Below are 15,230 nucleotides of genomic sequence, written 5' to 3'. Positions count from 1 at the left end.
GCGAATCTAATATAATCAGCGGTAAGGAGCGCGATGTAAAGACGGAACCGTCCCGCCCCGGCACAGTCTACAATTCAGGCGGCGCGTAACGGTTAGCGCCGGCAGCCGCGCCGCCGCGCCGCCGCGGCGGCAGGATGCTTGACTTTACACCGCTATTACTAGAAAAGTTGTGAACCGATTTTCTTATTTCTTGCACGAGAAGATCCGCAATTCAATTCTGGACAGTTAGCCGAAATTTCACATTAATATTATGTTTGCGGCGCGAGTTATTGGCGAAAAACAGGAGGGGTGGGCGAAATCCGCCCCCCCCCCCTTCCACTGCGCGTGTTAACAGAGGAGATTTTCTGTGAGAAATAAATGACCAAATTCTGAAAAGGAGGTGGCGGAGGGTGCTTCCCCGGGTCATTATTTACCGACCGGGTATCCCATCGGAGCAGAACAAAACCGGAGGTTTCAGAATTGGACGGGCTATAGAATCATGCTGAGACTTTGATGAGTAGGTGGAGCACCATGCGCCGTTCTAAAACACAGAAATGTCACTATGCACTTCCGAGAGGGGTGTGCCAAATCTTGCTCGAGAGTTCCCTCTGGGAGGGACCAATGGTACGTCCGTCAGGATGCGCCGTTCTGGGAACAGCAATGACAAGGTATTGGAGAGTGGGCGCTTCAACTGCCTCATGGGGCACGTTAATTAACTGTTGAGGCGCCACCCTGACGGGCGCGGGGCACCGCGCCTAACATAAGAAACGACATTAGACACTAGTGTAGTTAAAGATGTTAGTATAGGTCATGGAGACTAGGCAAAGGGGTTACCTAATATCTATTATAGTCGAGATTGGCTCGAGAGGCGCTTTTATTGACCGATGAGGCTCTCCAACTAGCTAAGTGTGCCGTTTTACCGCAAAGATAATAACACATTTCCCGGAGGGACGATTTCAAAGACTGTAGCTGGGCGCATTAATAAATAGTGGGGCGCCACTCAGCGCCAAGGGCGGCGGCGCCGCTCTTCACCACATATGTAAATGTCATTACGCACTGAAGAAGGGCGTCAAAAGAGCCTCGAGGGGCGCTGTTCTAGCACCGAAATAGGGGCGCCGTTCTAGCTGCAGCGATGGCATTAGGTATTGACCGCATTGACCAGAGGAGCGGTTCATGTGGCTAAAGGCGCGCCGATAAACTGGTGGGGCGCCAGTCTAGGGCTGATAATCCCGGGACTTTTTGGCAATCCCGGGATTTTAGAAATGCAATCCCGGGATATCCCGGGATCCCGGGATTGAGCAGTTTTTATTTTAACCTGTCTACAAAGCAGAATTTTCTTGCAATATCGTATGTATATGGCGCATCCTTACCATCATAAACACAATACCAGGCATACACCTTCACCCCGAACAAATATAAGAGCATGAATGACATTGATCATTGTATTTCTTGTTTATATTTCGAGTCAGGATACAGTAGACGTGCCTACGGATTGTGGTCGTCTGACCAGCAGCATGTCCTGGTCACATTCACTTGTTACGGTAGTAGCACTTGAGGAAGCAAAGTGCATCAACGACTTCGTCGCCGAGACTCGACCGCACTTTTGTGACGATATTCCCGACAGTGGAAAACACTCGTTCCGATTCAACGCTCGTAGGAACTATGCCCTTCAGCCAGTTGTAGGACAGCGCTACCATGCCTGTCCTTCCTGAGATAGGTAAATTTTCCAATTCTTTCCTTATGGCCTTCGTCATCATCAGAGAAGATTGCGAAAAGTTAATCCCAGACGGGCATGAACTGGTGCCTTGCTCTGGAGCTCTAACCTCATCTAGAGCTTGTTGAAGCATCGACTGAAGAGACGGCGCTGCTTCAGGATCATCAGCGTCCATCACTTCTGTATCTACACCTACTTCGGTATCATGCATCTGTTCTCCCAATCTTTCCATCATGTGGACAACTAAGTCCTGTGCTTCCTTGCGAGAGGCACTAGGAAAAATATCTTTCCAGTCTCTGTCTGCCGACATTTTGTTATGGAGCGATTGTAGGACTTTAGCCGCACGTGACCGTCTCTGTCGGATGCGCTGTTTCAACGCATCAGACAGTTTACATGCAATCGCGCAGTCCTCCTTGTCAAGCGCGCTTAACATAAACTTTAGAGCAGCTTCAGCCTCCAATAGTCCACTTTCTCTCCTGCATAGCGCTTCTGCTCCGAGTTTCATGATTCTCAGGCAGCGAATGAGCGCAGGTATGGCGGCGTATTCATAATCATCGATCATTTTCATACGTTTGTCTCCTATGTCAATGAGTGCTTTGTGGACAGCTGCTTTGAGGTTATCCAATCGTTCTAGCATGTCATACAAACTATTCCATCGGGTTTTACAGTCTAGCACTAGCATCAGTTCCTGCCCACGCTCCTCTCTGACGTATTTCTGAAGGACTTCATTTCGTACGGGCGATTTTCTAAACCAGCGGACAATGTTTCTAATGCTTTTAACGACTGGAGAGAGCGAACTATGTAGTTCGTGGTGACCAGTAGCACCAGTAGTGTTTTCTTCCACGTTGTCGTCCTCATCCTCGTCATCACCGTCGGATTCATCTGACGAGTTCACCTGCAAGGCGACAATATCCTTACCTTATTAATCTATATAAGATGTACTATTGAGCGCAGAATCCGCGCTCATACCGGGACCGAAGCGGGACAGGTCTGGTGTATCAGAGAGTGTACCGATAGTGTGCTGCGGAACAGTATCCCATCCAGGCGGCTGCTGTCTGGTGAACTTGGGTCAGCCGCCGCACGGAAGGCAACCGCCCCGGCCTCCCTCCCCGAGTGGGGGAGGGAGGCCGGAGAAGGGGAGCGATTCATGCAGTGGCAGCCCGCGCGGAGTTAGTGCGTCAGTGTCTACTGTGTATATTGGGATTATTTCTCCAGCAAAGTTTTGGGTTTGCTTGAAGTCCACTGATCACGGTGGCTGTTTGCAGGGAGCGGGCCCGGGCGGTGTCAGCAGATAGCTGTTCCCCTACACAGGCAGGCCACAGACATGGTGAAACGGTGTATTACTCATACTGTAATATGGCCGACCAGCTGGGGAAAGACCCCTTTCTGTAGGAATGCGATTAAAGAGGCTTCTGTGTTTTAACCCTATTAGTGGCAGGCTCCTGGCTACCCCCTATTAGTGGCAGGGGGGGCTGTTTACGACCCCCCCCCTTGATATCTCGAGATCTAACTGGCCGATTTTCAAAATTCAAACGGCATTCGATTTCGCTCAACGTGATCTACATTTCTAAAAAATAAAAATTAAAAAATGTCAAAAGTGGTGGGGGGGGGGGTAGAGGGGGTAAAAACGGGCAAATTGCAGATGCATTTTAGACTGTTTATCACGGCCAGGTTTCTGAACCAATCTTAACGAAACTTTTGCCGATCGATAGAGAATGAACCAGGAATTCACATGGATCCTAAAAATATGCATTTTCAAAAATCATAGGCGGATACAGATAATTGAGATTGGGGGTACACAAAAAGTATAGTACATAAGGTTTTTGTTGGTACTGTTTCTAAAAAGGGTGGCAATGGTCTTGTTGTGTTACAATTTTCTTATGAGAAAACGACTACAATTGTATTGGTCATGCATAGGCGGTGTCAGGGCACCTATGTTGGGAGGTAAAACATAACCCCCCTTTTTGGACGCCTGGATCCGCCTATTATAGCAAAAACGTGTCAAAAGAGGATGCACAATAACTTTGTATATGTTATCACATGATACCTTTCATTCAATGTTCGTAAAACTGGTGTATACAGTTATAATACATCAGCATCGTGATCTTCGCCCTAAATGACTCGCTTCACGAATAGGACCCCCCAATTCCCAGTGCTCTGGAGCCGCCCCTGGTAAAGGTATGAACTTGAAATTTTCAGGGAATGTGCCCAATTTAGTTTTAGGAAAAGTCAGAAAATTTCAGCATCGTAGCTTCAGCGGTTTCGGAGATATTCCCGAAAAACCTGAGGGGTGGATAAAAACAACCCCCCCCCCCCTGCCACTAATAGGGTTAAGGTGTGCAGTTACGTAGTTTCGGATCGTCCTTAAATTTCTCGCCCTCTTTGCTCTCACCGCAACGTTTTATAGAAAAACTCCTGATGTTTTTGGCCTTGCTCCTTGCTCTTAACCTTGCTCTTCCAGACCATGAGGCATGAGCACACTTTTTATTAACTTTAAATGGAAGTTTGCCATGTTTCTCAAAAATGCACGGGTAAAACCTGGTGTTAGCCGGTTTTTCCGCCAACCTGCGACTCTGGGCGCCCTCGGAGCCGGTCCCGTGGATCCCCTGGTCACGTGATGGCGCGACCCCAGCCGAACGGTCTCGCCTGGTCACACGGACCGCTCAGCCAATCAGAAGCCAGGGCCAAGGCCGCCCGGCCGGCGTGGGACTGGGCGGCGCGCGCGCGGGCCACTTGGTCGGCGAACGGCGACACTCAATGCACTCTGCCAGCTAAGCTAAGAAACAGCTAAGAAACATGACCTTGCCATGTTTCTCAAAAATGTTCATCTCACCTTAAAAAAAAAATTAGTTCCTATCAAATAAGTATCGGAAGCACAAATCTCACCGGAAGTCTGAGCCGAACCATGGATGAAGGAGAACCTGGATTGGAAACTAACAGCTGATTGCGTTCCCTTCGGTAAGTGCCCGAGGGCACGCGCGGCGGCAGCGGGAGCCGCGTCTGCCGCGCATTCACTGGCGCCGCGTAAGCGTTCACCGGCGCCGCGTAGAGAAAAACACTAGAAATGGCCCTCTTTTTCAAGGTCGCCTGTATTCGGCCCTTGTGTACGACTTTTGTGCGGAACGGACAATAATAGTTTTGGTCTCATTCGATAGCCTGATCAATTTTGTCTGTCGTAAATAGCTTCTAAACCTAAAAATAAATCCGCATTGCGGTCTAATACCCGTTTCAAAACATGCCGCCCCGCGTCCCCCATAGGCCGTAATGCTTAACGGCGGGAGTTTCCAGTCCCGATACTTACCGAACGCTAGGTGGCAGGTCGATCGCCCGGAACGCTGCCCGTAATGTTGAAGGAATAGGAGTTTCCTATCCAGGTTCTTTCATCCATGGCCGAACTATAAGCGAAAATGCCACAACTTCCCTATGGCCACCGCCATTCTGTCTGAACTAGACTTTTTGTTTCTCCAAACTACATGTATATGGTAACATAACATGTATGTGGTAACATAACGTATGTTACATATATATGGTATATGGTAACATATACCATATACACATATACCTACATATATATATACCATATACATATACCTACATGTATATGGTAACATAACGTCAATGTGACATAACAATTCACATTTATTGGGCATGCGTCACGAATGCGTGCACCTCGGTATTACCGTTATGAAAGTTGCCCGAATCGGCGCTTAAGAACTTTGCAATTTGAAAATTTAACCCTCGCCCGTGGACGGCATTTCGCCATCCTTTCCAGTGGAGGGTGGGTGGGGGGGGGGGGGTTACGACCCCTTCTGCCGTTTCGAAACGCGTCGTCGTAGAGCTTAGCGGAAAAACACCGTATTGCTCTCGACGAGAGCTCGCGATTGCGCATATTACTTTTGACCATAGGTAAATATTTGACCTAGGTTTGGCAGGTTAAAGATCAAAGTTCGGGAAAATCGGCATTTTTAACTTTGCGCGCCGGTAGCGTCGCCGCTATGGCAGACATGGTCATGGAATTTTCACCATCGTATTTCTGGATGAATTTGGTGCATTTTGGTGTAAAGTTTGTCACATTTTACGCGATAACTTCCGGGGCAGAGCGCCCGGAAGCCGGCGGGGTCGCGTTCGCGCCCCGGGTGGTCGAAAATGCCGTCTGACAGTTGGGGTCGGAAATGTGATCTAACCTGTCGGCGACTTCTCCTTGACCCTGAGACGCTCATTAAACCGTGATTAAACCAAGTGCCCCAGCTTTATTTGGCCGTCAGATTCGAATTCAGGGCCAAAAATTACCACCGGAAAGTCAAACTTCAAGAGGTCACCAGAGGTCACTGACCTGAACTAGACCTGACCTGACCTTGACCCTACATAGGTCAATGGAGGGTATGTCAGTGCCATGTCAGTCACTTTTGACCCAAACAATGCCAAAGTGTAACCGATATCATCGAAAAACTACGATTTCGTGCAAAATCGGCCTGACCTTGTTACCTTTGTGACGTCATAGCTCTGTTACCTGACCTGAACCGGTCATTTTTTCGCCAAAAGTTGCGCAAAGGATGGTCCATAAGGTAGCCGGAAAGCTGGCGGCACTACGTGCCGCCTTTTTTCGCTATTCGTGAAAAACCTCGGGAGGGTGCGGCCCTTTCAACGGGCGACAATTAAAATAAATATCACATAGTGCACCAATCTTCCTTTTCATCTTTTGCACAACCGTTTTAGGAATCCTCAATGCAAAAGATGTCGAAGCCGGAACCGTAGTCGGTCGGAGTGAACAGTTTTATTAGTAGTCGGAGTCATTCAAAATTTGTCGAAGCCCTGGGTGCTGATTAAACTCTCGCTGTCAATGAATTAGAGTTGACTAATTCATTGTTAGAGGAAATGACTGCAATAGAGGAATGACTGCATGCTAGTAGCACCTACGTCTAAAACGAAGCTTAACAGTTTTTTCAAATAATAAAACAAGACATGCCAGGAGTGTCAGCTATATATTTCTTCAAGTGAAGTCCTGGGGTATGTCGGATAAAAGGTTGAGTGATCAAGTCTATTCTCACTGTCACTGCACATAATCCAGCGATGCTATATACAAGTGCTGCTGATCATAGCACTCCTAGCTCGCACTAATAGTTGAGACGTTTCAAGTCCCCTGAATATCACATCACGAAAGAAAAAAATCAGGCATCAGCCTCTTGTCACTGAGTCACATTTGTACTAATATACATCTTGCACACTAATCACATGTAGGTAACATAAGTAAAATTTATAAACAAAACACTGTTCTTTAACATTAGATGACAAACAAACAGAACGGTTTAGTAGGTGTGACCGCCCGCTGCCTCGGAGCACTGCTCCAGCCGCTGCCTCATCGAGGCCACCAGGCTCCGGAAGTAGCCGGGGCGGCGGCGGAGCTCCTCTCATTTCGCCAAGACGGCGGCCCAGAGCTCGTCCTGGTTGAGCTGCCGGGCCGGCTGGCGCAGCTCCTCCTCCAGCTCATGAACCACTAGAGACCACACATTTTCGATAGGGTTCAGGTCTGGGCTTATTGAGGGCCAGGGGATGGCACGAACCTGCGAACAAAACCATGTTTGTTACTCACTGTAACGTGATATAGGTTGACACATCGGTCATGACTATGAAGCTGTATGGTGCAACGAATAACACCTGTTGGAAAGTGTTTGATCATTACTGAGCAATTTTGTAAGGCATCTTAAGAACTTTTTAAATAATTGTTTAAGTTATCTCGATAAGTTTATAACAGGCGGGGACGAGGCGACCAGGGGCAAAGCGGCCTCCCGCACATAGCCGTAGGCCTCGCCTCCTCTAATTGGGATGCATTGCTGTTGGGGTGAAAATGAATAAACAGATAAATAAATAAACAGCATCTCAAGATTTTTTTTAAATAATGCCATCAGGTCACCGGTCACCTAGCTAAATCATACCACAACTTAAAGCCGCCCCACACTGGACCTCGCATGCGGGTTGCGAGTTTGCAGGTTTTGAGTTTGCGGGCATAATACTAACTCATAGAGTAATTAGACCGTACCCTCATGGTCACTTCATGAATGCTGTGAAGCCGGTACACCTTCAGAAAACTACATATAGTCGCAATAGCAGCATGAACGAACCAAAATTCGACTCCAACGAAAAACCCGCAAACCTCGTAGAGCTTGCAGACCTCGCAGCGAGGAAAATCGAAAGTTGACTCAAAATCAACTTTTGGAATGCGATGCAAGGTAGCTCGGAAGCTAAAAACATGCAGACTCGCTTGTTAGATAGTAGTGTGAATCGCTCAGCTAGATTGCATTATTTGATTTTGAAGAAACCCGAAAACCCAAAAACTCGCAACCCGCATGCGAGGTCCAGTGTGGGGCACCCTTTAGAGTTAGCAGCCATGATAGGTTTATGATGCCACTTACTGAGTCTGCGTGGTCTTCGAACCACTGCTTGACTGCCCTCGCTGTGTGGATAGGGGCGTTGTCTTGCATTAGAGTCCATCCTCGTCGGGGCGCATTTCCTCCACGGAGGGCAAAAACGCCTGCCGGAGTAGTGAAGACATATTTAACAACAATGAAAAATGCACATGTTCACAAGGGTATACAGTCAACTCAACCAGTGACAACTTAACCAACGTGGTTTGTGACAATAGAGCCAATGCGTTCAGCACACTGGTTGAGTTGTCACTGGTTGTCACTGGTTGTCACTGGTTGAGTTGTCACTGGTTGAGTTGTCACTGGTTGAGTTGTCACTGGTTGAGTTGTCACTGGTTGAGTTGTCACTGGTTGAGTTGTCACGGGTTCAGTTGTCACGGGTTCAGTTGTCACTGGTTCAGATGTCACTGGTTGAGTTGTCACTGATTGAAATGTCACTGGTTGAGTAGTTGTCACTGGTTTGACCTGCTTGAAATGCCACTGGTGGAATTGACATGGAACCGTTTGCAAGAGTGCGGGGAAGACGGCGTGCTGGGCAAAAACGATATCTACCTGGATATGACTTGTGCAATCGGACGTTTACTGGCATTTGACCTGTTACACAAAGACCATAAAACGTTTATCTTAGGTTTTGTCTCTTAGACACCCAGAGGGCAGGAAACCGCCAACCATTGTTCAGTTGGTTCGATTTTTTATGTGCTCTGATTTTGTCTCGCAAACTTTACAAGCATTCAACATGAACATAAAATGTTTGAGCTGTGGCTCTGGCGACATTAAGCGAGATAAAAAAATTACTCGCTATTATTATCAATCCTATCTTGAAGTAAATAGTTTGACACTTTTCTAATTTGAAAATGTTTGAAAAAGGCCTGCGGTCGAAATAAATATTACATTCTGTCAAGTAAAGTATATATTTGTACAGCATTAGTTTTGGTAATTATCGAGGAAAAAAGGTCATGTTTTTACATTTTCTACTATTTAGGTATAAACATGTTCCTCGTACAAGCACTAACCTCAGTAAATAGTTTGACACGTTTAATCAATTAGACATGCTCTTTAATCGACATATTATCATTATATGCTGTCCCGATTAGTCATTATGGCCCGATATTATCATTATGCTGGCCCGATTAATCATCTGATACTACACTCTCGTCTTGACCTAGAAATGCAGAGACAACAGCAACAAATACCTAATAAAAGAAAAGTACGAACCTCCACCATGTGCCTGTCTTCCTCCTCCGTCGTCTTCCGTTTTCTTCCACACTTATCATAGCGCGCTTTCAAACCCCTTTCCCCTTCCTGCTCATAACGGTGTTTCCACCGTCTGGCAGTAGTTAGAGCTACACCGAGAATCTCTGCCGCCTGCTTGACAGAGTGACCTTGATCGAAAAGCAAGATGAGCCTGCCCTTGTCAAGATCACTGAGGTGTGCCATCACGCTCACGTTGACGTCTAGCCGCACACACTCCACGCGGGCTGCGGCCGCCTACTGCGGCTCTCCTTCCCCGGCTTTCCGCCCCACTCGGAACAGAAACAGCCAGGTCATGTCATTCCGTGACCCTCAAAGGATACTGTGTCGCATCACACTAATCGGTACACTCTCTGACACACCAGGCCTGCCCCGCCGTGGCCCAGCCTCGGTCCCGGTATGAGCGCGGATTCTGCGCTCAATAGTACATATATTAAGGGGTCATCCTGCTGTGTTGGCTCCTCGGATTATTTGTAGATGAAGATTTACGACCAGTGGCGTAGCCAGAGATCAGCGAAAGGGGGGGCCATGGTGCTCGAGGGGGCGACTTTTTCCCTTGAGAGGGGCGCCATTGTCAGCTAGTGACAGGGGTGTCAGGCTAAAATGTAACGTCATGTTCATGCATGATTTACTATAGGTGTTGCAAAATACATAAGAACCAGCTTTCGCTGATTTTCATAAAGTCCAATTAATGCAATTTGCAGCCTGGTGTTTTTTTTATCAAAAAACCTTGATCTAGATGAATTTTTAGCATGATATAGGAAACGAGCTCAGGCTACGGACATTTTATTCTCAAAATACGCATCCATGCGAATTCGAAACGGTAAAATAACTATACGTTGATCGATAGGCAGAATCTTTATTCTTTGCAAAAAAAAAGAAAAGAAAAATATACGGGCTCACTCACTGATCCGAAGTGACCTGTGGGCTGCAGCCTGTGGTCGACCGGGGTTGCCGTGTTTAGAATATCAGAGCGCACGTATGTAGGATACACGCTGCGACTTATTGCCTAAATTGGAATCAAGGAAAGACTTGAACAATTAAGACCATGAGATCCACCATGAGATCCCAACTCATTGTCATACCAGAAGCGACTGCAGTCAGAGGCGACCGAACGCTGACATACGTTCTGGATTTTTTCTCCACACATCCCCTTTACAATTCGATGTCTAGTGCGTGCAGCCCCTACTTCTGGACATGCATGACTGCCTCCAGTGACTGACTGCCACGCCTCCAGAGGGAAACAACTCCAAAAATAACAGTTTTTATTAAAATCGTTTTCTGCAATAGCTTTTGACTCAAGACAGTGACGACATTTATTTTGCCAGCATCGTATTCCTCTCGTCGAAACGCGTCGAATGAACTATACGTTGACCTTGAAACGTCATTTTGAAAATTTGACCTCAGGTCAAGATCATGACCTTGATGGACAGGGTCATGCTGCATATCACTCGATCCGTATCGTCGAGCTGAACACATCTGACGTGTTTTCACCGCTTTAGCAAGTCTCTATCAAAAGGTATAGCCAAAGAAATGCTGGTGACCGTTCATGACCTGAGATGACCTCAGGGGCACACAGAAGGGTCACAGGTGCATTTTATCGATTCAGTGTGTTATGTTTACCTATGTACCGATGTTTGAGAGGGTTTTGAACCACATTCGTCCAAAAGAGGCGCATTTCAATTTTCTCCAATTGACTTATACCTAATGGAGAAGTCGCAAAATTGACCTGACCTTAGGTCATGGATATCAAAAGTCCGAGATAAACATTTTATACATATTCTTAGTCTTATCAATCTCTGATAGTTTTAAAAGTGATCGTTCCGTCGGTGTGGCGTACGCTGGGGCGGCACCGCACTGCTAGGCGGGGGCGGCATCACAATAATGGGGGGCAATGCGCTGGGGGCAGCACTTGCATTGAGGGGTGGCATTGTACGGTGAATGGGCGGCGTCGCATTGAGGGGCGGTATCGCAACGAGGGGTGGCACTATCGAGGCTGCCTTATAAGAAACGCTTGGCACATCCTAGCCCAGCTCGGCGCCGCCTGGCTGCTGCATCTTGAAAAGGGTCCTTGGTGTCGATGAGACAGCCCCATTGTAAAATAATTACCTACCTAGCGTCAGTGGTTTCGGCGGGGGGGGGGGGGCGCTATCGATCTTGAATGGGGCGGGGCGACTCTGAAGTCTCCATTCAGATGGGCGTCAGTGACTACTGGAGGGCGCCAACGAACTCGGATAGGGCGAATGTGATCTTCAGAAGGGCACCGGGTGATCTAGAGGGGTGTAATGCTTAGATGGGGTCACTGCTGCCTTCAGTAGGGCGTCGGACGCTCTGAAGGGGCGCCATTGATCTCGGATGATTCGACTGTTATTTTCAGAGGGGCACCAGTGGTTTCAGAGGGGCGCCATTGATTTAGGATGGGGCAACTGAAGTCCCGGTTCAGGTGGGCGCCAGTGGCTGTTGAGGGGCGCCAGCGACCTTGGATTGATGGGGCGACTGTGATCTTTAGAGGGGCGTTGAGGGGCGCCATTGGGCATGGATGGGGCCGCTGTTGCCTTCAGCAGGACGCCGGACAGTCTAGAGGGGCGCCTTGAAATTGGGTGGGGGGACTGTAGTCTCAAGGGGCGTTGTCTCGGATGGGGCGAATAAACTCTAGAAGGGCGCCATTGGTTTCAAAGGGTTGCCATCGATCTTAACCCTCGCACGACCAGGCCATTTCTCATAACACGAACGACCAGGGGGGGGGGGGTTGTTACGACCCCCCCTGGCGTTTCGAAACGGAAGGTCGTAGAGCTTAGCGGAAAAAACTAACGGATTGCTCTTAACGAGATCTCGCGATTGGTGGTATATTTTTTGGTCCTAGGTCAACATTTGACCTACTTTTGACCGGTCAAAGGTCAAATTTTCGGAAAAATAGACTTTTTTCAACTTTCGGCGGCGATTGCGGCAAAACGGTGGGAGATATCGACTTGAAACCTTCACTATCGTGTTCCTTGATCAATTCTCTATCGTTTGGTATGTATTTCGTTTCCCTAGCTCTAAAAATGGCGCGTTGGGAGCGCCGGAAGTCGGCAAGGTCACAGTCGGCGGCAGAAATTCGAAAAATCAAAATTTAAATTTTTGAAATCTGATTGTATTTTTGGATTTGGGAGGTCCATTTGCTCCCTATAGAAGCTAATATTGCTGCATATTCCCATTGAGGTGACAAGAATTAGCAAAATAGTGGTTCGGGCGCTTTTCAAAAATAGTACCGGACGCTGTTCCTCTTGTGACGTCATAGCTCCGTGACCTGACCTGACCCGGTCAAATTTCTTATACCATATTATAGCCAATACTTGCCTTAACATGCACGGGAAGTTTCATCACGATCCATCAACCGATGTCCGTACCACCGGCAGGAAACCTAGGGCGTTGGCACTCAGTTTGTGAAAATCCGGCCGGAGGCTGTACCTCTTATGACGTCATAACTCCGTGACCTGACATGACCCGATCAATTTTTTTTTTCGGCAAAAGATGCGCAAAGGTTGCCCCAGAGGGTATTGAAAATTTCAGCCCGCTACGACAAGCCGTTTAGCGTGCACTTCGAAAAAACCTCAGGGGGGGTGATACAACCCCCCCTAGGCGTTCTAGGGTTAAGATGGGGCAGCTGTGATCTCCGTTTAGATGGGCGCCGGTGACTTTTGAGGGGCGCCAGCGACCTCGGATGAGGACGACTGTGATCTTCAGAAGCGCACCGGGCGCTCTGGAGGGGCGTCATTGGGCTTGAATGGGGCGACTTTAGTCTCAAGCGGGACGACTTCAGTCTCAAGGGGGGGGGGCGCTAGTGACTCTCTTGAGGGCGCTATTGATCTCGGATAGAGCGACTGTGATCTTGAGAAGAATGCGGGTGCTTTAGAGGGGCGCCAGTGGTTTCAGGGGGCGCCATCGACCTTGGATGGGGCCGAATGGGGCAGCTATGAACTTCAGAGGGGTGCAATTAACCTTAAATGGGGCGACTGTTCCGTTCTGGTGGGTGCCAGCGGCTTTCAGGGGCGCCATCGACCCTGGGGGTTCGGAATACCTATTCTGGTTTCCGGAGGTGCGCCCTTAAACATTGGGGGGCTCAGGTCCTATTTGGGGGTGCCCTGGAGAACATTGGGGTGTCCAGGCACCCCTAAAGAGATATTGAGTTCGATCCCTGCCTGCACATCGCTTTTTAATTCATGCTCCCTCTGTAAAACGGCATCAGCCTAGTCGGCGCTAAGTGGGGCGCCATCTGGGCGGCTGGGCGGAAAGGGGGGGCCATGGCCCCCATGGCCCCCCCTGTCTACGCCACTGTTTACGACTCTTTATGCTTTAAGGAGAGTAATTGCGCGATGCGGATGAAACTGAGCTCGATGCTCTTAAGCCTTGTTCTCTGGGTGAAATGTTGTTTGTTCTTTGACTCTTATGAAGTGAAATCGCACAGTAAATGATACGAACTTTGGTGCACAATTTTCTACCATTTCGTCACTGTTATTCTATTTTCACGCTAGGTGCCTATATCAGATGTATGCATAATTGTATACTAAGCTCACCTGGTTAGGTCCACCACCACCACGGTCGTCATCTGCTTGTTCAGAGGTCTGCCCGGCGTCACCCGAGTACAGAGCGTCGACAACGGCGAGGTGAACACCGTGTGCGAAGCAGAGTTGGTGCTCACATGGCAGTGACTTCCCGAATTTCACCATCACCGAAGCTCCGTCGGTTGTGACGCAGGTGACGTGCTTACTGAGTTCAAGGCCAAATTCTGCCAGCTTGCCCTGCAGAAGATCCAGACATTTCTCTGCTGGCATCGATCCGTGACAACGCGCGACACCGAGACCCCACATGTTACCTTCGCAGTGGACAGTCACGCTCATATAGCGACGGTTTTTCAGGGACGTATACTCGTCGATCGTAAGTGAGAACCGTTTGCCATTTGACAATTCTTCGGCCAGCTTCGCCTTCACGTCACACTTCAGGCGAGCACAGTGTTTGAGGACACGCCGGCGGATCGTGTTGTGATGGGTTGGAAGGTTTTTATATCCTTTAGCAGCCAAAAGTCCGCGTAGGTCCGGTGAGGTACAGAAAACTGTAAAAGGTATCCCATCTCTCGCGCACATTCTAGCTAGGATAGCATCCAGGTCGTCGTCCGTTTTGGCCAAGCTCATAGGCCATGGCGCCCCCCCCCCCCCCTGAGGGATGACGCTCCTATTGCAGTTTTTTTCTCACCACGATCTGTTGAGCGTGGTTACGACCCTGGCCCGTGAGGGCGCCTTTTGGGCCAAGGGGCGCCCACCAAAGTTGGGGGGGGCAAACGGGATGTTGGGGTGGCAGAATTTCAAGTTGGGGGGCACCTGCCCCCCCCCCCCCAAAGTATACAAAGTTACGCCCCTGGTCTTGGCCTGCGGCGGTTTCGGGCCGACGCGCGGTACTCGCGCTGTGGCGGGGAGCGGGGACGGTCGAGCGGTGCCGAAAGCCGGCGGAGTTGTGCGTAGCGTCTTGTCTGACAGTGCCCAAAGAGCGACATGATGGCTGAGGAGCCATAAATGCTCAATGCGCATTGCTTGTACAATGCTGATAGGTTCGCTGACGGCTGATATTTGTTTTATTTTTCATAAGCTGCAAATGACGGGCAGATGGCATATACCTGACATAAGGTTAGGAAATATTCACCTGTAGGTATTTAAAGCCTATGGCGTTGCAGATAACTAATGTGATAATGGGATTTCGGATGTCATCAAGTAGTTGCTGATTTGTACATCGCTATGCAACCATCAAACAACGTAATAATTAATTAATTACCTTCGCTTCACATCATAAGGCTCGCTCGTATTTCAAACATACATATATCCTACATCGAG

General features: G+C 48.7%; 1 protein-coding gene across 1 annotated transcript; it reads right to left on the bottom strand.

The window, feature by feature from the left end:
- Nucleotides 1–1,316: 1,316 nt before the first annotated feature.
- LOC122375434 lies at nt 1,317–14,519 on the bottom strand. The gene is made up of 2 exons (XM_043354818.1): nt 13,923–14,519; nt 1,317–2,588 (listed from the first exon to the last, which is right to left on the bottom strand). Exons 1-2 carry the CDS (start codon nt 14,487–14,489, stop codon nt 1,509–1,511), a joined length of 1,647 nt encoding a protein of 548 aa, XP_043210753.1. The 5' UTR covers nt 14,490–14,519; the 3' UTR covers nt 1,317–1,508.
- Between the last annotated feature and the right edge of the window lie 711 nt (nt 14,520–15,230).

The sequence above is a fragment of the Amphibalanus amphitrite genome, unplaced genomic scaffold (assembly GCF_019059575.1).
Source record: "Amphibalanus amphitrite isolate SeventyFive unplaced genomic scaffold, NRLGWU_Aamphi_draft 001838F_arrow, whole genome shotgun sequence".
Taxonomy (NCBI): domain Eukaryota; kingdom Metazoa; phylum Arthropoda; class Thecostraca; order Balanomorpha; family Balanidae; genus Amphibalanus; species Amphibalanus amphitrite.
Note: the sequence above shows the minus strand (reverse complement) of the source record. Positions and strands in the feature narration are given on the sequence as shown.

Bases quoted from the DNA above. Each gene is read 5' to 3' on its own strand.
- LOC122375434 (XM_043354818.1), bottom strand. From the start codon at position 14,489: ATGTGCGCGAGAGATGGGATACCTTTTACAGTTTTCTGTACCTCACCG. The intron at 2,589-13,922 runs GTGAGCTTAGTA...GTCGCCTTGCAG, and splicing joins GTGGTGGTGGACCTAACCAG to GTGAACTCGTCAGATGAATC.